Raw genomic sequence first — 22,324 nt, 5'->3', positions numbered from 1 at the left:
CTGCAGTGGCAGGAACTGGTGAGACGTTAAAAAATGGGTTTCTGTGTCAGAAACTTTGGAGGTCCAGTTGTATTTGCCATCTAGTTTGGAACTACCACCTGACGTGCAAGGAGTCTCTGTGCAGCATGTTTTTAATCTGTGTTTAGTAGATGAAGAGAAGTACGTCCTGACAAAATGGAAAAGAATCTCACACTGCCATTAAGTCACCTTAGCAATTTTCATATGGCTAAAGCAGGGAAGTTACGTTCTCGCTGTATGAGGGGACGGGCATAGCTGGTGTAGCTACAGTGCCTAGAGATGGTCTGTTTTTATGCTCCAGCCTGATAGTTGTGCTGCCAAAACTGTAGTCTTAATTTGCCCTGAATGGCAAATGGGATGAAGAAATATTTCCACAGCTCTTCTTCTCTTGTAATATTCTTTGTAATATGCTTTATCAATTGGGGGTTCTGTGCTTTGGAAAGGTTACACCCATATTGATTGTTTATCCTGTCATATTTTGAGTATAATGCATTATTTTATGATTTTATGTGCATTTTCATTCATTTCATTATCGATAGCTTCTTATTTCCTGAAACATCAAGGGAATAGAGCACGACTAACATTTTTTGTGGTCTTAATAACTGTATGTTAATTTTCATTTTAGAATTCATTCATTCATATCTGAAGTGAATGTATTTCTGGTTTTGAATATAGAACATATTTACTAGCTGAAAAACGGAAAATTGACGTTACTTGGAGTGATGAGTTAGAAAAGCTTACCTCTTCTTGCTGACAAAGCAATCCATCTAGAGCTGCGTGCAGTTTTCAGTGCATGTGTATTTTAATAATGCACTGCCTTTTGACAATTCGGCTTTTTCCTACAAATACTTTGTGTTGATGTATTTGGGCTTGTTTGTGTCCATCTTGGGGAATTATATGTGAACCATAACCTGAAAAACTGAATAAAAATAATTTCATTTAGTTGATCTTAGCAACTAATGGAGAAATATTTACAGTGTTTGTATCACTATTTTTAATGCCATAATTATGCATGGAATGAAATAGGTCCCTACGAATGGCATAAGGACTGCTTTTTGAGCAATGATGTGAGTATTGCATTGAGCAATGACACGTAGCAAAATGTGGCAAGGCATTTGAGCATGATAAAGTCACCATGTACTGTGTACAGTCAGGAGTGTGGAATGAGCCAGAGAGGTAGAAAAATAAAATACTGAACACTATGAGTATTGCAGCCACCAGCAGTGGAATTGTTCAGAAAAATTAATGTCTGTGCTACCAGTCAAGCCTTAGACAAAAGAGATGGGGACCAGAGACTGTCTTCCTGGAAATATATGAAATTAATAAAGAAGGTATGCTATTGCCCGAGCAGCCTGTCGTCATCATCAGATGATTAATTTCTTTGTTTTCCAAGAAATATGGACTAAATGGAGAAGTGGAGGAACCAGTCTTGCAGCTTGTTATAACTAACAGGACTCACCTCAAGAGGGATAAGATTTATCTCAGCCAATTAGTCATGTTTTTAATTAATTTCATCTTAGTCTGGACATGTAATGCAGGTCAGATGAATCACTTTGTAAATGTGCCGGTTTCTCTCCATTGACTGTAATTCGAATCCAGATGACTTCTGCAGATGTGGGTGTCTACATAAGAGGCATCTCATTTAGTTTTAGATGTTTTATGTCATTGGGATTCTCATGTGCCAAACCCTAATGTTCACGTCATGAAATTCAGTGGACCGTAGTAATGTCAGAGACCATATTTCAAGAACAAAAGTAAGTATCAAGTTTTTCCATGAGACATCTAGTGGTATGCATTTAGAAATTAATATGTTACTAGACTATAGAGTCTGTAAGCCGGGTTACTGAAATAAGCAATGAAGGAAAGGAAATTCCATATTTAAAACTGCAGAGCCAGAGCATTGGTCTAATCTTTAAGTTGCGAGCCAAATGAGAAATGCATCCTTGATTATAGCAAAAAAGTAAACCAAGGCAAAATAAGCACAGAATTGTAATCAGAAGAGTTTCTCAAGACAGATGGTAAATCATTTTAAAATTCGGGCACATGTAATACAGATTTGTTGACTCTTATGTACACGTACATGCACTAGGGCACAGAGGCTGATACCAGCTGAAACAAAGTAGTGATTGACATTATGATGGGTTATGGTGCTTACTTGGCATGTTATTATTGTTGCTATTTAAGTAAGATCCCCTAAAGTTTATTTCAGACAAGATTGAAGTAACTATAGTACCATAATACAGTCGGTAGGAACATTTTGTTTATGTAGAGGTAGAATACTGTAGTTGTTCAACAGATTGCAGAATTCCTTTTGTGGGCATTTGTAATTATTTGGGAAATAATTCTGTTCCTAGTAAACTTGGTAGGAATCTTTCAGTCAGTTCCAGAGGGACTTCTATCAAATTTCTTTACATTTTTGAAGATACCAAGTTTTATGAAGTTGTCATTTTAGTGTTTGCTGGGTGCTTGATACAGTGAGGACCAATACTTCCTCTGGGACTATGCATAATACATGCAATGATATGCTTTGCCATGAAATCATCTGAATTGGATGGGGTAATGAGGAGGTTAATGGGTCCACCTCGTCACTACTTTAGAAGCTGTTTGTATGATAATGTAAGAAATATGGGGAATAAACAAGAGGACCTGAAATCTTAATCCATGAGACAGTAGTGACTGAACTAGTATAGCAAAGATGTGGTGGGAGGACAGGGAGGAGGAAGAGGCTGTTGCAGTTGTGTATTGAGTCAGACACTTGTGCTGTGACCCAGCTGTAGAGAGAGGTGGACATACTGATGATCCAGGAGTCATACTAAACGGGGAAAATCTCATGGGCTCCATTGTTACGCAGGCATTGCACAGACCACTAAACGGATCAGGAAGGTGGGGATTTTTGTTGGCAGAGTACAGGCAATAGTGATGATGCAAGATTTTAATTAATCAGTCATGTGTTGGAAACCAATAAAGGAGAATACCAGTTGCCCAACGTGTTTTGCAATGCACTTACCAAATTTTGAGATGGTGGGAAAAGCAATCGAAGGGGAAGCTATTCTATTTGATAGCAACTCTAAGGGAGAAACTGTTCAAGCATAGGAAGACAAAAGGCAGCTTGAGTGAGAATTACCCTGGGATGACAGAGCTCACAGATTTCAGGAAGGGAAAGATGATGAGTAAAAGAATCAGAAGGACAAGGGGATGTGAGAGGACTGTGGGCATAATCTCTTTGGAAATGAGTCTGGAGAAAAGAAGTTAAAGAAATTGATTGTTCTGCAAAGAAAAAATATAAAGAGGAAAAATGCAAATTGAGACAGCACAGGAGGAGGACAGAAAACATAGTAAAAGAAATCTTTCTAAAATATAAGCATTTTATTTATATCATGCACAAAAAGCAACCATGTATAAAAGTAATTTGGATTATTCAGAACAAGTGCAGAAGAATAGCAAAGATGTAGAGAAGAAAAAAAAAAAGAAAGAACCTGAGGCCAAAAAAAGGAAGCAAGAAAAGACTGTGTACAGAAAGAACATAGGTAGTAACAGAAATTGATCTGGAAGTATATTTCTGGTAAGAGCATGTTCCAGGAAAGTGTTGCTCCACTGCTTAACAGAAGCACATCAGTCTTCACTAGCGGTATTAAGAGCACATAGAATAGAGAAAGGACAAATCAGAGAGTCCTTAACATGTTAGCTGTGCCTGAGACAGGCTATACTTGGAAACTGGAAGAATTGGTTAAATCAGTCTCAGCTCTGTTAGCAGTTACCATTGAGAATCTGAAGAAGATAAATAAGTGTGTGGGGGGAAAAAAAAGAAAAAAAAACAAAACAGAAAAATAGAAAAACTGATCCTTAAAAGGGTGGGGGAGCTACGGAGGAAAGAGACCTGTCACAGGTTTACAAATAATTTCTGTTTCTAGAGAAATTACAGACAAATATTCAAACATTTTCTAAATACCTGGAGGAAGGCAACAAACAGCAATCAGCATGGGTTTGTTGGAACTATCTAATACCCTGTAACAAGAGATTAAAGCTTGTGGATGAAAGAAAAGGAGCAGACGTCCTACATTTTCACTTGAAGAAACTTCTGAATGCTGTCTCACAGGACTGCCCTATAAACAAGCTAGGGAACATCAAGCAGTGTCTGAGTGTAAATTGCATGGGATATATCTGCAAAACTGGTTGGATAAGGTTGGACAAGCAGCTATTGCTGTTTCACTACCATGTGTGTATTCCACGAGAGTTTATTTTAGACGCTATTCTGCTTTTTTCAGTAATAATCTGGGTTATGTATTAGAGAGTACGCTTATTAAATTTGCAGTTGTCACAAAGTTGAGATTGGATTGGAAGGATGTCAGAGAACAGGATTAGAATGGAAAATGATCTTGACACATTGGAGAAATGTCTTAGGGAATAAGGTAATATTTAATAGGTGTAAGTGCTACACTTGGGCAGAATAGCTGTGTACAGGACACAGCTGGTTAAGCAGTGGGTTTTGAGAACAATCCGTAAGTAATGAATATTACAAGAGTAAACATAATCAAGCTCTTGTGAAAAAGGTATGGTTGGATGAAAAAGATGTAGCCTGCAAAACGTATGGAGTAATTCAGCTGTTGTACTCAGTACTCTGCTCAGCTCAAATACTGTGTCCAGTTTTGAGCATCAGTCTTCAATAAAGAATAGGGCTAACTGGAGAGAGTTCAGAGAATGGTAATGAGGATAGTTAGAGAACTGAAAATCATGACTTCTAAGGAAAAGATTGAAGAACCAGAATTATTTACCCTAAAAAGTAAAAGATAGGTAGGAGAGAAAAGTTTTCAAGTATGAAAAAAACCCCACCACAAACCAACCCCCCCCCCCCCCCCCGCAAAAAAAAACCCAAAAAAACAACCAACCAAACAAAACCCAAACCACGTTGAACATACACAGATGAGAGAAATGATCTGATCTCTGCATCGAGCATGGATAGCTTAAATTCTAACAAGCAAGAATTACTTTAGACATCAGAAAAAAAAATTGACAGTAAAGTAAGATCACTTAGAACATGTTAGGTGAGAAGTTTCTAAGTATATTAGAGATCTTTTAAAACACATTAAAAAAACATGTCTAAAAATAATACAAGTGTAGCTTTATTTCTTGGGAAGTTTGGAGATGACCTGCTATGGACCCTATCGGTAGGATCTCCTGTGATTCTCTATTGGGTGTGTTACGTTACTGCGTATTATTGCCGTGCCACACAATGCATTTTATGTTCTGTACATCTTATGGAACAATATTGTACTTTGAATTGAGATTATACTTTTTTTTTTTTTTATTTCAGTGTGTGCAGAAGCTTACAATCCTGATGAGGAAGAGGACGACGCAGAATCTAGGGTATTTAATGCTTTGAGTCACTTATTTTTTCAGTTCTCGGGCATTAAATTTAGGAATAAAAATGTAACCAGCATTACCGTTCCTTCCCCAAAGCATCCTTGTTATAATATAATTTAATAATCTGTGGAGTTTTCATGTTAAAGGAATATTTAAAAATTCTCTGTAATAGTCACCCATGTAGGACCTGATGTGAGTAATTATTCTAAATTACCACACTTTTGATACGTGGTCTGTTAAGGAAATATTTTTGTGCAATTGCATTTGCCCAGAGAGCAGCTGCTCCTAAAAGTACTTATTTGATGTCCTCATAATCTTGCAGTAGTTTCCTCAATATTCTAGTATTTTTCATAAGGCAGAAAAAATCTTAATTTTAAAATCACTAAGATTCTCAGATGTACAATGCAATGGCTAGTGAACTATATTTATTTCTCTTACTTATGTCACCCTTTTAAAGGCATTTACTTAGCTTTTAATATGAAATAGCATGACTTTTGAGACAAGTTTAAATTTTCGTATCTTACCTAATTTCTGGCTTGTAAAACTGTCAAAAAGGTTATCCTGTAGCATCACAGCTTTGAAACCTAGCATAACTTTTTAAGCATATGAGTTGAATAAACAACTTGATTGATACTCACATTAACCAGACATCAGTAATTTAATAAATCTGGCTCACTTGAATAGTGTCAAGTCTATTGTTTACTCTGTGAAACTTCTGATAAAAATTTAGCACAGATACTATTTCACAAAATATTCTTTGGGAAGTAGTCATGGCAAATGGCTGAATGTAACAGTGGTGCTTTTTATAAAACGTGCATGCTCCAAATATGATTAGAGAGTCGTAGACTAGTGTTTATGCAGCAATAGTTAAGATAAAGGTATCCAGGATGGCTTGCAGAAACAAACTGGGTTCTACAAATGCAAAAATCTTGCTAGCTTAAGTACAGCAGTGCTTCATTTGCTAATGCTACAGTGATATAATGTTATCATTGAGTGTTTATTCAAATCCTGAAGGTTTTGAAGTGAAAGTGTTACGAAGCATGGCCAAAATATTGTGTAAAATGCTTAGCTGAATTAGCTCAATCCTTCAGCTAGTGCTGCTATTCGATAACCACTTTAAAGGTTTTTCTATTATATCCCTCAGATTATTCACCCTAAAACAGATGATCAAAGAAACAGACTGCAGGAGGCGTGCAAGGACATTCTTCTTTTTAAGAACCTAGATCCGGTAAGAGATTCTTTGTAATGAACAACATTTTGCAGTGCTGCTAAGAATGAATTCTCTTGAACTTTTCAACAGAATTTTACAGATTTGACTTGTGTAAGCTCTTACGTGTGTTTTCTTGACCATTTCACAAACTCCAAAAATGGCATTTTTGTAACTGATACATCATATATAGAGAGAGCCTTTTGTTCACCACCATGAATGATAGTCTTGAAATACATTAATATGAATGTACACACTAATATGATTGTAAAGAATTTTATTTTCTTATTTTAAATCTTCTTGCTGTACATTGATGTATATAAACTCATCGGTTAACTGGAGTGTTTAAGTTGTTTCTACTAGTTATTTTTTATCATACGGAAGTGTGCTGAGTGCTCCACCAAACCTAAAATTACCCCTAAAGCCCACAGTTTAGCTATAGATTTAATTGAACAAGTAAGTTATGAAATACAGGGAAAGAGAAAGGCAATAGCGAGGTGTTTACATTATTATTTCACTTAATACAGATGCCATAAAAACGCTACGGATGCTTTTTTTTTTTTCTGTGCAGATAATTTGTTTCTATTGCCTATAAAAACAATTATGGGCTTTTAAGAAAGCTTAAATGGAGTGAATGAGTGATCTGGATCAGACAAAGGTGATAATGCTACCAAAAAGCACAGGGTTGTTTAAGGGAAAAGGCAAGTGTATCAATTGAAACATGCATACTGAGGTTGGGATGAGTCACAGCACACCAAATGCTTTCTCCAGAGAATCGATTCAGTGCTGTCAGGGGAGGGAGCATGGGGGAAAGGGAAATAATTAAGTAGAGTTTTAAGCATGAGAACAAAAAGTTTTAAATTTGATTCAAGAGGGAGATCATGGAAAGGCCAGTCTGCAGCTCTGTTTGGAAGTCAGGTGCTGTGACGGGGAATGCAGGTTAATTTGTGCTGTATGTTTCCATCAGCTTTTCTCCACACAAAGGCTGAGCCCTGACGCTGGGAGCAGTGAGCCACAGACCCACAGCTTTGCAGAACCCTGGAGTCAGAGCTATAGGAGGGCATCAAGAGTCTCAGTGTAGGTGCTAATATGTATGCAATCTTGGGACACTAGGGATCCTGACACAGATTTCCTAACTCCCTCATGCTGTCCACTCAATGGGTAGTTAATTAGCTGTTCCACTATACTGGTTCGAGCTAAAGTCACCCAGACGTTTGCCCCTTCCACTGCTGAATTATTTTTCTGCATAACTTCAGGGACACAAAGTGGTTTGTGGGTATCTGCTCTTGATGTGAAATTGCTTGCTTTACTTATTTATTTAATTTGTTTATTTTCCTTATCATTGCTGTGTCCTGCCTTCTGCTTGGCTGGACCATCGTTACATTAGCCTGCCAATCGCATTTTGGCTGACCCCTCTTGGTTAATGTGAGCATTTCTCCGTTATGAGCCCTGTGACCTAATGGATTATTGTGTGCTCCTAGAGTTTGCTGTGATGTTAGTTTTGAGCTACTGCTTTCCTGATTCTGGTTTTGCACAGTTTCTTGGTAGCATCTGCTTATAGTATCCTCTGGATGAGATCCACTTTGCCTTACAGCGAGAACTAGGTCTTCTGTCTAAATAGTCATCAACCATGAAAGGTCTGCAGGACAGGGCTCTGTTGGCTTCGTATCAGCTATATTGTAATATTGTGTACACATAGAGCCTTAAACTGTTCCAGTTGGGCACTTGATATAACTTTTCCATGGAATATTGAGGGATTACTTCCCCTGTTTGTGGAGGTCTTCTCAGAACTCTGCTGCTGTCTCAATACCATACTCCCTTGATGTTTTGAACTCTTTTTTCCCTTTTTGCTTCCGAATCAATTACTTGTAATTGGTAGTAGTTCGCATAGTCTGTTCCAGGTGTTTAGCAGAAGACTTCCCCCTGTGGAGCTGTGCAATCCAAAGCCTTGAAATCTGCTCCTGGGATCTCCCAAGTCTTGTTTACCCTTTGCTCAGATTGTCCAGTGGATTAAGAACACTTCCTTCTGCTTTAACTCCTTTACAGACAGTATTCTGAATAGTTGGATAAGATAATTTTTGTAAAGGAGTTTTTCATTGTAATAACTTTACTCATGAAAGGGATTGGAAAGCTACTGATCTCTGATCTTCATAGTTCAGAGTAAGGGTATTAAAATGTAGCATTCTTCAGTCTGGCTTGCTCCTTCTGTGGAGCCAAGATCTATAATCCCCAGGGAACTTCTCCCACTCCTCCTTGTTCTGCTGCTAGGCAGTGACTCAAGAGCTCTGCCACAGTAGTTACAGTAATTTAAATATTCCTATCCCAGCTCTCTTCCTCACCTCTGCCTCTCCACCCCGCAGCACAAGCACATGCGGTGCCAGCTGCTGCACTTCGCTCTCTGGTGTATTAGCAAAAGAACTCCTTCATCTTGGAGAGAGAGAAATCTTCAGCTGCTAAAGCCAGAGTCTCTGGAACAAAAGTCAAGCTGTGTATTGATAGCATCTCCCATTCTTACTGGTTTTTTTCCCTGCATTGAACTTCAGCCTCTTTCTGCTATAGTTCTGTGTATAAAAAACATTGTTTCAGAGGTCAGTGAGTTAGAGGGGAAGAGAGAATGTAAAGTGCTTAATAGCTTTTCCCTGATGGCCTTTTAGCAAGGTGTCAAACACCATTCCTAGATAGGGCACTGCTCTGAAATACAGTATAACAACATGTCCTAAGGCATGATCAGAATTTCGTTCAGTACATGATGCTAAATGGAGTCCACATTGTGTTTTAATTTTAATGGAAGGAGAAGATAAGGGTATCATTAAAGCAGAAGTTGCAGCAGTTAGGAGGTGACTTACAGTGCTGCTCAGCGTTTTAATTAAAGAGTCCATCTGAACAGACGAGCTTTCACATAAAAGTAAAAAACAACAGAACCATTTGAATGTGAGACTAAATGAGAGACAGGAGAAGAGGATAACCTTCAGACTTTGAGACAACTAAGGACTTTCTAAACACACACAACACTGTCTTGAGCCTGCATTTACCTGACAGCAGGGTTTAAATATCAGATGGGTAAACTTATGGAGAAGTATTCATAAATATCAGTATTTCACATATTGACTCTGATTGAAAATACAGCATAGTGTAAAGGAACACCAGCTCTGGTACAATTCCCTGAGCAGCACTCTGTGTTTTAAAGCCTAACTCTTATAAATTCCTTAAAGTTGCTGAAGTTAATTGAATTTTCTTGAAACTTTCTTGAATTTTGTGGATTGCTGAGGATGTGACTGGTCAACTAATGTCAGTTCAGCAAGGCACTCCTGAGTTAACACCCTTAAATAAAAAGTACTTAAAAAAATTTATATGATAGCATTTTTTCACCTTTCTGGGGTTTTAATCACGTCCCATCTGGTTGCTGTCACTCAATATCAGTTTAGCTAGTGAGTAACGGTATTGAAAAAATTACTTGAAGAGAAGAATATGGATTGAAACATGCGTGTACAAGATGAGGGAAAGAGGTTTTTGCAGAGCTCTTTGGCTACTTTCTAGAGGACCAGTCCAGGAAAGAAATTCCAGAAGCAGAACTGTATGGATGAGTGAATTAAATGAGAGAAAGGCGCATTCAGATGTTCATTTTCCTCTCCCCACGCTATTAATCTGTTAGATTAATAACCTATGTTAGATTAACCCATTCCTCTTTTAAAGCACCTCTTCCTGTTCTTCTTCCCAGAAAACGTCTTCCTATTAGAGCACGGTACTATTTATTGTTCTTCTCGATTGCCTGCCACACCATGGCTAGAAATCCGAGTATTGCTTGTGTTTGTCTAGGATTGCCGTAGTGTGCCAGGCTACTTGCTCAACATGCGTGCCCAAAGCATGTTACCTCATCTTCTCCTTCATCCTCCAGATGCTGGAGGTTACTGGCAGTGGAATTGGAAGCTGCATGCCCTCTTTCCCCTCCACTTTCACTTTGTATAAGCTAGCAAGGACAAAACAAGATGATGATCAGATGCTTTGGGCCATTATTGAGAACGATCCCCAAGTCGCTGTTACTGGAATTTGTCTCTGTTCAGCCTTAACAACTGTTTTATTACTGGGAGGAATAGCAGCAGCAGCTCATCTAGTGGCCAATGCAGCCTTCTACACTTCCTTTTTACAATGCAATTCAGAGAAGTTATTCTTTTGGTTTTGTCTTTTAAGAGGAAACTTTGCTAGGGCTGATTAACAACAGACTATCTGATTTGGCTGTTACGGCTCATAGGCCAGCAGTTAAAAAACATGATGAACCCATTATCAGAGTAACAGGGTGGCTCAAGGGACTGATGCCATCAAAGTTGTGCTGCACCCTTGCACTTAAAGTTTGAATCCTTTCATTTGCAAACATTCACAAGCGGTGTTAGATCATCTGTTCTCTTTCAGGGAAATTTTATTTTGGAGAGCTTTGCCCTGCTAATGCTTGTAGAGAATATTCCAAATAGGTCTTGACCCTTTTCTCAAAGGTAATAAATTATACATATTCTTTACAAATATGTAAGAGCAATTTCTGGGCATATTGCCACTCATGCACCTGGGGGATTATTATAAGAGAGCACAAATATTGATTAATCAATTAGACTTGAGTAACTCAAAGGAAGATGAAAGAAAGCGTAACACAACTGTTTTATGAATAGTGAACTCTCATATTTAAGGCCAAAGCATTCCTTGAAAAGTACTACTAACAGAAGAGTCTCTGCTTTTACGTTCTGAAAAATTTTGGTGAATTAACAGGAATACATATATGTAAGAGAGAGCCCAGAATGCCCGAACATGTTAATACTCTGCCATCCTAGATGTCACAAAACTCTTTGCAAACTAATGGGTTCCCAGGCAAATAGTACTGGACTTAATCCTCTCTTTTTTTTTCCTAAGGCAAAATTAATGCTTACATCAGATCTAGCAAACAGAGATTCTCTCTACCTTGCCTGTAATCAGTTATTGAAGATGTTCTGCAAAAGAACTGCCCAATGTGACATGCATTCAGCTTAAGAATTTTGGAAACAATTTGCAACTCTGAATTATTTCTGCTATTTTTTATCAAACTGCTAAAAAGTCAGCCAACTTGCTCAGAGGGGCAAGTTACAAGAAAAAGTGTTACCGAGCCTGATTGATGGGCACGTGCGTGATACATGAGAGTCAGAATACTAACTTAGCATATAATTAGGTGGAGGAAGGTTAAGGTAAATTCTTAAGCAGAATATTAATACTCAGAAATATTGATTATACCTCAAAATATAAATTAGATTCTTTAATAGAGAAGAAATTAAATGCCTTTTGGTTAGTTGACAAGTGGATATTACACAAAGGAGCTAAACATTTTGAATTGGATCAATAGTGCTGCTAACATTTATATGAGAGTTCCAGGGGGGCATATGTACATGGTTTTGTTCTGAAAAACAAACGCGGAAAGCTTGAGACATGAGACATGAATTCTGTAATTTACTCTTTCTCTCCAAGGTCCTGATTTGTTGATTAAGAACTCCTTTTCTTCCCATGGTTTCCCCGCCTATGTTTTGCTGGCTTTTTCAATCTCTGTTTGTTTTGTTGTTTTTTTTTTTTTTTCTTCCTATTCTGGTATTCTGTCTCCTTCATTACCCTCTTAATGTCATGCCGAGCATTAATTTGTTGATATTGCAGGTTGCTCAAAGTGAGGATAAGTTGGCCAACAGTATGCTGTTTTAACTTGGGCTCATTTTAGTGAAATGGTTGTAGGAGTAAACAATAAAGTGGTTTGTGAACTCTGTTTGGGGCAATGGAAGAACTGTGGATTAACTTTGTTCACATGATAGTCCTATGGTTGCGTCTCAGAACATTATAATTTTAACAAGTCATATGAGATAGGCAAGTCTTGTTACTACTATTGTACTGAAGTGCAAGGCAATCTGATGCTTGCTTATGTTGTGCAGGATGTCTTGGATCTAAAAGGGAAATTAACTCTGATTTCCTGCTTGCCAGGGAGCACTCCAGCAGCACACTCATCCTTCTTTTGGGAAAATTCCCAAAGCATATATAATCCTAACATATCATCATTGGGACTTACTGCATCCAGTTTAATAGTTGTTGGATTTCACCGGCTCCTGTCAAATGCCAGATTAAGATTGTCTTGGCTTGCTGTCAGAAGCCACATAATTTTAATTGTAAAAATGTAGCTGTGCTTTCTGTGTCCTTAATACCTTTTCTTAAATAGCGGGGAAGGATATTTTTCTGAAGTTACTTTTTACATTTGTCATTGTCATGACTTTCGGTGATGATTGTGTCCTACATTCCATTTTATCTACACTGCCTTCATTGATTCACAATAGGTAGCACTTTGTCAGACAACAAACGTTTGTATCAACAATTCAAACATTGATGCTTCTCGGAAGCCCCGGTGTTTAAGAATAGTTGAGTTTAGTATGGAGAACTTTGTTCATTTTTCCTTGACAAAATGGCTCACAGTAAATCTGTAAACTGGTATTAAAAAGACACGTACCTGGCACAGTGGTAGCAAATCACTTGGTAGTCTGGCAGTTAAAAGAGCCACTGGCATTTGGGAAGGACACGTCGTGGTCTGCCAGCGCTGCAGAATGGGTCAAAAGCAGTCTTGCAAGGGCGTGCGATTGACTGGATTTTTAATCTGTGTGAAATGTATACTAAATAAAATGCAGATTTAATTATACTCAATGTCCATTATCTAACTGATTTTATTTTTTTTTTCCAAGGAATTGTCTTGAGATGTTTGTTTTGTTGACTTGAAAGAAATTGAGGCAAACATACTATTTTAGAATAATGCAACATGTGTCTGGAGAACAGTACTTTATGTGATACAAAGTATATGTTAGGAGAGCTGTGAGTGATTATTTGCAGTTTTTCACTTGGCCTGGCAAGAAGGGTGGAATCAGACACTGTTCCAGGGGGTTGGCCTTGGTAAACCAGTTATTGTTACTGTCTGGGGCATTGTTCTGAATCTCATGTCATGTCTTTTGTTTGTAACTGACTGTAAACACGCACACAAATTTGTACAGTTCAGATGTGGAATAGCAATACATCAGGCTTGCACGCACGTTACTTATGCATGGGTCTTACCACAGACCTAGATTCATAAAGGTACCTGGTATCGGAGCTTCACTTTAGGCACAATAAAGTATTTCTTCACTCTCACAGAATGATTTGTAAAACCTCTGCTTACATGCTGCGCTGTTCATAGGCTCCATGATAACTACCAGAGGTATTTTTTGATATTAAAGTTCTTCTGTGCGAGAGGCTCATGTGACCACCATGAGATAGAGGAGAAGACAGGGCAACTACTTTTTGCCACAAGTGTGTAGTGTTTAGAATACTTGGCACGTGAAGACTGACAGAGAGCTTCAGGCTCCTGGTGAAGTGTTGATGAAGATCATCTGTGTAACTGCCGTTGTGGAGAGAGAGCTCGCAAAGCACAGCAAAGGGCAAACTAGGAGAGACCTTGCAGTTGAGGTAGTTTGTGCAGATGGGAGTTCGAAGGGGAACTGGAAACAGTGCGCAAGATAACGTGGGACTGCTAGAGTTGATGCAATGACAGTGATGATGGGCCACAGAGAGCATTCCCCAGCACCAGCTGGACCAGACAACCATAGCACATCTAAAGGTTTCGATCCAGATCCATAGGCAGGATATGGCCATCTCTGTCTCGGGCTGCTGGGAGTGGCAGGCATCACTCCTGAAGGCTGTAGGGCAATGGTGGCTTCACCTGTGGGAGATGTGCTGTGGTCAGAGTGCTGAGCTGCCAGGTGAAGGAACTGCAGAAGGACTGCGTAGCATTAGACAGGATAAACAGGAGCTTGACAGCGTCTTTCAGGGGTCCACTGAAGAGACACAAGTGCCTTTCTACTGCAGATGGAGGCACTGGTCTGTTGACCAGACTTGCTCTCAAGTGGTGCTGTGACAGGATAAGGCACAATGCGCACAAACTGAAATGCAAAAAAATCTGTTTAAGAAAGCCTTTTTTACTGTGAGGGTGGTTAAATGGTGGAACAGGTTGCCCAGAGAGGTCGTGGAGTTAATTTACACATTTTGGGACTAAAAAGCTAAGAACACCTGCTAATTTTTTTTACTAGTTATCTGTCATAGTCATATGCCCTTCATATTAAATGTTGCCTTAATTCAGTATTTTGAAGGCTTTAATTACATGGAAAATGTCATTTGATTGACTAGACATACAGATTTTGTTTGTCAGGAAGTTAAGAAGGATGTTCAAAGGCAGAGTTTGACTGACTGCAGTAGATTATTTTGAAATTTTCCATTCTTGTCACCTTTATTCAGTTCAGTAATCAGTAACCACAAACTAAATGAGAGGACATTCTCTGTCCCTGAGGCCATGCAGAGCAGGATGTACAGCTAAACTCTCTTGAACCTTTCTCTCCTCCTAACCCCACCAAACCAAGCAACTAACCAGGGTGGTTTTACCTTTACTGGGAAGAAGCCCTGGCTCCAGCGTTCCTCCAAGCCGTGACCAGGGTCTGTCAGGGGGAGTGATAGTTAGCACAAGTCAAAACTGTACCAGCTGTGCCAACAATTGCACCAAGCGCAAAGCAGCCCAGACTACACTATGTCAGTGCTTGAGTCCCTCCCCTGGTCCTGTGGAGTTTGTACTTCTTAGTTGTAGCCTCCGATTCTGTCTGATCTAAATACGTAAAAGAACTTTACTCCCACAGTTCATTTAAGCAGGTATAAAACCAGGGTTGGTACCATCTTGGTCTAAGTAAGAGAGGGAAGAAAACCACATTATCTCCACTTTAGGTGATACATCATTCTGGCTGATGCTGGTAAGGGAGCTGATGCTTCCTTGCACTCCTGCTTCCCAGCAGTTAAATCCACCCTTGAAAGCAAAGGTGATTGAGACAGTAATGATGGCTGTAACTATGGCATGTTTATTCACTTGTCTAGTAAGTTATTTTGTGAAATCACGCTCTGTCATTAAAGTCCAATTGTTAGAAAGACTTTTTGAGAGAAACGCAGTAACTACACTCCAAAACCAGAAAATATCTTTATAAAGAAAATCTTGGTACATTAATTTGGTTTGTATTGTGAATGTGTCTTTCAGAAAATCCGATTCCCCATTCAGCTTCCTTGCTCTTAAGGAAGTTAAAATATTTTCTGTATCACAAAGGATGGTGATCAAAGTGTGCTTTCATGGCAACAACCCAAGGTTCCCCTAATTTTCTCAAAAATTTTCCTTTCTTGAAGCATTTGCATGCTTCACAGTTTAGAATGAAAAAAAAATCTATTGTACGCATTAATTGGACTATGTAAATAAACATTATATAAACAAGCAGATTTCAAATCATTTGAACTTTTGGTTTGGTACTTTATATTTGTGGACTGCATTATCCTTAAGAAAAAGAAATGCTTTATTATATTTGAAAAAGCTGTATTCAGATAATAAAATTTTAGCGGAAGTCACAAAGATTGCACAACATACATATTTAATACTTCAAATTCTTTATAAATTTTATCATGTTTATAAAGTATCATTCTTTAGAATATGGATTACCAGTTTGCCACAACATTACACATAGCAGATTTACAAACACTGATATAAAAACCCTCTTCCTGTTTCCATTTTATATGTATTTTTTTAAACTAGAACTGCTTTAAGAAAGAAAAGTTTTCAGACTGCAGCATTTTACAAAATACCAGAATTAATTTTGTGTATGATAACAGATCTACTTTTTAATTCTAGAAGTACCCATCTTCCCATCTTCATCCTTTCAAAGTAACTATGGGAGGGTGCCAGTAAATTGAGACTCAGTTTGGCAGGGAATGAAGACAATTCCCATAGCAGCAACCTGGGCAAGCAGCTTCTGTAATTCTCACAGTTAAAGCAAGACCCACGGGCCTGGTTTGGTTATTGCAGTCTGCCCTGTCTTTATTTTACATAGAAAGTTTTGGGAAAGGGGCTAGTTGTCTTTAAGTTAGTTTCAATTTATTTGTAAGTTAAAATACACATGTAATACTTCAGCAGATAGTAGACAGTTAGTTAGCTCTCCGATGTGTTCAATAACTTATAGTGCTTAAAACATGGGGTTTTTTAGGAAGGGAACTGTATCTGTGAATCCTACTTGGTTGTCTAAAAAAGTCATAGATTTACCTACCAGAAATGTTGTGTGAGCTTGATTCATAATTATGAAATTGAAAATGTTCGAACGTGAAATCTGAGATGATACTCTCACTGAATAGAGAGTATAACTGTATGTATTATTCCTTCAGTACTGCAAATAACCATCTTTTTAGTTTATTCTTCGTTTTAAGATGTCTTGGGAGAATTTTAATTTCCAAGGATCTGTTTCCATATAATACATTTTTCTTGCATTGCTTGCATTTAGAGGATAACATATACCCTCTACCCTCCTGTAAAGCGGGGAACATTTTGCATGTTCTTACTTGTTTTCAAAGGGCAGCCGAGGGCTGCAGGTTGGGGAGCCCCTTTGCCAATTCAGGTGTAAAGTGAGGGGAAGGGAACGGGCTGCTTCAAATGCTTTAGACAACTAACTGACATTAGGTCAGTTTTGCAGATTCTGTAGGAGTTCCTTTTAGTGTACATAGGGAAAACTGAAAAGATTGAAATAATATTACCTATGAATTTAAGCATGGAAGTTCTTAAACTGTACCTAATTTTCAGCTTCTCCCAACGGCGCGCATGCACTTTTTTCTTTCTCTGAAATGAACTACAACGTATTCACTGATAGTAAAATGACCCCTCTTTTTGCAAATACTTACCTATTTATACTAAAAAAAGGTACTAAATAGAGACAGTTAAATGATTCCTTGCTGGCCTAGGTAGGCTGCATGATGTCTGACTGTATTTTACCATGATCAGCTGAGGATGGATGCTGCCGTTCTGTTGTTCCTTGTGCCCCCACACATGAACTCTGTGAAGTAAAATTGTATTTAACTTCAGTTTTTTAAAAAGGCTTGGTTAACACAGTACCACTGATATTTTTAAAAGCTTTGAGTAAGTGAAGAAATTCATAGAATCTGTTGGGTTGGAAGGGACCTTTAAAGGTCATCTAGTCCAAACCCCCTGCAGTAAGCAGGGACATCTTCAAGTAGATCAGGTTGCTCAGAGCCTCATCAAGCCTGGCCTTGAATGTCTCCAGGGATGGGGCCTCCACCACCTCTCTGGGCAACCTGTGCCAGTGCCTCACCACCTTCATTGTAAAGAACTTTGTCCTAATGTCTAATCTAAACCTACCCTGCTCTAGTTTAAAACCATTGCCCCTCATCCTATCACTACATGCCCTTGCAAACAGCCCCTCCCCGGCTTTCTTATGGGCCCCCTTCAGGTACTGGAAGGCTGCTATAAGGTCTGCCCGGAACCTTCTCCTCTCCAGGCTGAACAACCCCAGCTCTCTCAGCCTGTCTTCATAGGAGAGGTGCTCTAGCCCTCGGATCATCTTCGTGGCCCTCCTCTGAACCCGTTCCAACAGGTCCATGTCCTTCTTGTGCTGAGGGCTCCAGGTGGGGTCTCACGAGAGCAGAGTAGATGGGGAGAATCACCTCTCTGGATCTGCTGGCCACGGCTCTCTTGATACAGCCAAGGATGCGATTGGCCTTCTGGGCTGCAAGCACACATTGTTGGCTCATGTCCAGCTTTTTATCCACCAGTACCCCCCAGTCCTTTTCTGCAGGGCTGCTCTCTATCACATCATACCCCAGCCTGTATTGATAATGAGGGTTGTCCCGACCCAAGTGTAGGACCTTGCACTTGGCCTTGTTGAACTTTATGAGGTTTGCTCGGGCCCACCTCTCTAGCTTGTCCATGTCCCTCTGGCACATCGACTGCACCACTCAGCTTAGTGTCATCGGCAAACTTGCTGAGGGTGCACTTGATCTCACAGTCTATGTCATTGATGAAGATGTTGAACAGCACCGGTCCCAGTACGGATCCCTGAGGGACACCACTTGTCACCCCTCTCTGTCTGGACATCGAGCCATTGACCACCACCCTCTGGATGTGACCATCCAGCCAGTTCCTTATCCACCGAACAGTCCACCCATCAAATTCATATCTCTCCAACTTAGAAGGATGTTGTGGGTGACCATGTCAAAGGCTTTGCAGAAGTCCAGATAGGTAATATCCGTAGCTCTGCCCTTGTCCAGTGATGCAGTCACTCCACTGTAGAAAGCCACTAGGTTGGTCAGGCAGGACTTGCCCCTGGTGAAGCCATGCTGGCTGCTTCGAATCACCTCCCTGTCTTCCATGTGCCTTAGCATAGCTTCTAGGAGGATCTGTTCCATGATCTTCCCAGGCACAGAGGTGAAGCTGACAGGGCGGTAGTTCCCAGGGTCCTCCTTTCTACCCTTTTTAAAAATGGTGCGATGTGTCCCTTTTTGCAGTCGCCAGGGACTTCACCTGACTGCCATGACTTTTCAAATATCATAGAGAGTGGCTTGGCAACTACATCAGCCAATTCCTTCAGGACTCTGGGGTGCATCTCATCAGGTCCTATGGACTTGTGTATATTCAGGTTCCTCAGGTGGTCACAAACCTTGTCTTCACTTATAGTGGGAGGGTCTTTGTCCCGCAGGTCCCCGTCTTGTGGTCCGTCAACCCGAGAGGTGTGAGGAGAGAGGCTGGCAGTAGAGAGGCAAAAAAATTCTTTAGAACCTCAGCCTTCTCCTCGTCTGTTGTTACCAGTTTGCTATTCTTAGTCATCAGGGAGGGCACGCTTTCTTTGACCTTCCTTTTCTGGCTGACGTACCTGTAGGAGCCCTTCTTGTTATTCTTAGCATCCCTTGCTAAGTTCAGCTCCAGCCACGCCTTGGCCTTCCTGACCTCATCCCTACATACCCGGGCAGCATCCCTGTACTCTTCCCAGGACACCTGATGCTGCTTGAACTGCCTGTGCAGTTTCTTCTTGCCTTTTAGTTTGACCAGCAGGTCCCAGCTCAGCCATGCTGGTCTCCTCCCTTTATTACTTGATTTCTTACACCTGGGGATCGAGAACTCTTGCCCTCTATGGGAAGGTGTCCTTGAAGATCTGCCAGCTCTGTTCTGCCCCCTTGTCCCTGAGGACCGTTTCCCAGGGGGTCCTATTGACTAACTCCTTGAAGAGCTGGAGGTTTGCTTTCCTAAAATTCAGGGTCCTGATTAGGCTCCTCGTCTGGCACGTATCCCTCAGGACCGTGAACTCCACTAGTGTGTGGTTGCTGCAGCCCAGGCTGCTTCCAATCTTGACATCCCCAATGAGCTCGCTGGCATTGGTGACTACGAGGTCCAGTATGGCATCCCCTCAGGTAGGGCTGTCTATTTCCTGCCTTAGGAAGTTTTCATCGAGGCACTCCAGGAACCTCCTGGATCGTCTACAGCTCACCGCGTTACTTTTCTAGCAGACGTCTGGAATTCCAGACTCAACAGGATAAGGATGGAATTCATTCATTCATTCATTCCACCTAAGTTTACCTGTCTAAAAATTAAGTGTCTAACTGCGAGTTACAGCAGATTTCTCTGTCATCAGAGGAAAGGAAGGGTAATCTCTAGAGAATGATTCTGAGTTATCTAGTGTGGTTATCTCTGTCCATGAGCTGCAGAAGGACTCTAGAGGACTGGCTTAGGCTGGTCTTGTTTGGAAAGGCAAATGCCATTTTTCAGTGGCTGGAAATGCTGTGAACTGAAACACTGTAAAACGCGTGGGGTTCTAAATCCACAGGCTTTTCTTTACTGTGACTTTCACTAAACCCTGTTTGTTCCACTATGATACACACTTAATAAGTTTCAAAAAGTAGAGGATAATTTTGTGTTTATTGTCTGGATTGCTGGATAAACTGAAAATAAAATTTGAATTATTAAGTTATCTTTTTAGGATTCGTATCGTTAATCCATAATGAGCTGGGTTTGGGCTTTTTTATGTGAATAGTAAAGTTTTAGCAGATTTACACCAAACAAGACAATTTATGTAATTAGTGATTGGTTTTTATTATTATGCAGTCATAATTCAGATGCTGACATGTTGTTAGTCTGTTAACATTTCTCTCTAAACATCTGTGTTCCATTCAAATTAACAAAGTAGTTTTATAGCCATGTGTAAATTCCTACTTCCCAAGGAGTCCAGTATTTCCTTACTCAACCAAAGCGTTGCAGACCTTTATGGTTACATCTGTCCCAACACTGTGTGGGCATTGTATAATTTAGATTTTCAAAATACTTTACAATAATTTTGAAACTTTAAATTCTGCAAAATATTTCTAAAGACAACCAGGTAAATGTATTTTTTTGCAATAAGGGATACAGGTTTTTCTTTGAACTGTATAATGTTACACAGTTGTGAAGGGTGAAATTCTATCTTTGGATGCTAATGAGCAATTTATATTGCAGACAAGATCTATGTTATCGTTCGCAGGGACAAGAAGGGAGGCTGGGCTCTGAACACTGGAAGAGGAAAAAGCTAACACTGAATACTAAAAACTGTCTTTCTGATTGATCCACACATTTCTGTAGCACAAACGTTTTTATGTCTCTAAGCTTTATCTGCATGTTTGGGAGGCTGGAGAGTTAATTTGAAGAGTGAAATTTTTAAAAGCAGATGATAATTTCTTGTCTTTGTCTTCTTTTAAACAGGAACAAATGTCTCAGGTGCTGGATGCAATGTTTGAAAAGCTGGTTGAAGGAGGGGAACATGTCATTGATCAAGGGGATGATGGTGACAACTTCTACGTCATTGATAGGTGAATCGCTGTGTCTTATTATAGCACAAAGTATTATGCAAAAGTCCACTGAAAAAAATTAATACTTGTATTTAACTCTTACATATGTTTTCATGGGAGAAGGAAAAAACACCACACGTGACCTAGTACAGCTCTGACTGAGCTACAGAGCGTGGTTTTTGAAAGGAGGCAGATTTTTCATATGGAAGTATGTCCTTGTCCTTTATGTGCTGTTAGATGCCAAAGGCTAGTTTGTTGTGGTTTTTTTTTCACGTGGAAAGAGATCTAACACAAAAAACAATGGGAAAAGTTTTACAGCTCAAAATTTGAAATCTTGCCGTGTTTCAATACCATCTGTAGACTTTCTCACTCATATGAATGTTATTAGACCTCGAGTACCTACGTCACTACTCTTCATTTGCAGATCTGTACCAGAAAAAGTGGGTAACTAAGTAAAATGCTGGATGTTGGTTACTGTTGAATCCAGTGAGTTAGGAAGAGCTTTTACTTTGGCATCTTTCACTAGTCTGTTGGCACGGGCTCCAGCCAGGCTGTCCCAAAACACCTCTTCTTGTACCTTTAGTTTTAGGCTAACACAATGATTTCTGAGAGTGTTTGAAAGGAATACTATGCTAGAACTCTATAAAAGAAATGCAAAGGGGTTTGGTCAGTGTAGATCAGTATAACCAGCTGTTCAAAAAGGGTGATGATCCTGCTGTATTCAGTGTTGGTGTGGCCTCACCTCGAGTACGGTGTGCAGTTCTGGGCCCCATAATTTGAGAAGGATGTGAAGGTCCTTGAATGCACCCAGAGGGCAACAAAGCTGGTGAAAGGGCCGGGAGGGATGTCTTGTGAGGGGCAGCTAAGGACTTTGGGCTTGGCTAGTTTGAAGAAAAGGAGACTGAGGGGCGACCTCATTGCTCTCTACAGCTTCCTGAGGAGAGGAAGTGGAGAGGGAGGTGCTGAGCTCTTCTCCTTGGTGTGTCCAGTGATAGGATACATGGGAATGGTTCAAAGCTGTGCCAGGGGAGGTTTAGAGTGGACATTAGG

At 39.9% G+C, this 22,324-nt stretch overlaps 1 protein-coding gene across 1 annotated transcript in view; it reads left to right on the top strand.

Annotated features, from left to right (window-relative positions):
* PRKAR2B (protein kinase cAMP-dependent type II regulatory subunit beta) overlaps positions 1-22,324 on the top strand; it is a 93,894-nt gene that overhangs the window by 63,390 nt on the left and 8,180 nt on the right. The window contains exons 3-5 of the mRNA XM_054188222.1: positions 5,330-5,382; positions 6,524-6,607; positions 21,189-21,295. Coding sequence (XP_054044197.1) covers positions 5,330-5,382; positions 6,524-6,607; positions 21,189-21,295 — 244 coding nt within the window. The remainder of the gene's footprint in view (positions 1-5,329; positions 5,383-6,523; positions 6,608-21,188; positions 21,296-22,324) is intronic.

The sequence above is a fragment of the Rissa tridactyla genome, chromosome 1 (assembly GCF_028500815.1).
Source record: "Rissa tridactyla isolate bRisTri1 chromosome 1, bRisTri1.patW.cur.20221130, whole genome shotgun sequence".
Taxonomy (NCBI): Eukaryota; Metazoa; Chordata; class Aves; order Charadriiformes; family Laridae; genus Rissa; species Rissa tridactyla.
This window is presented reverse-complemented; position numbering and strand designations above follow the sequence as displayed.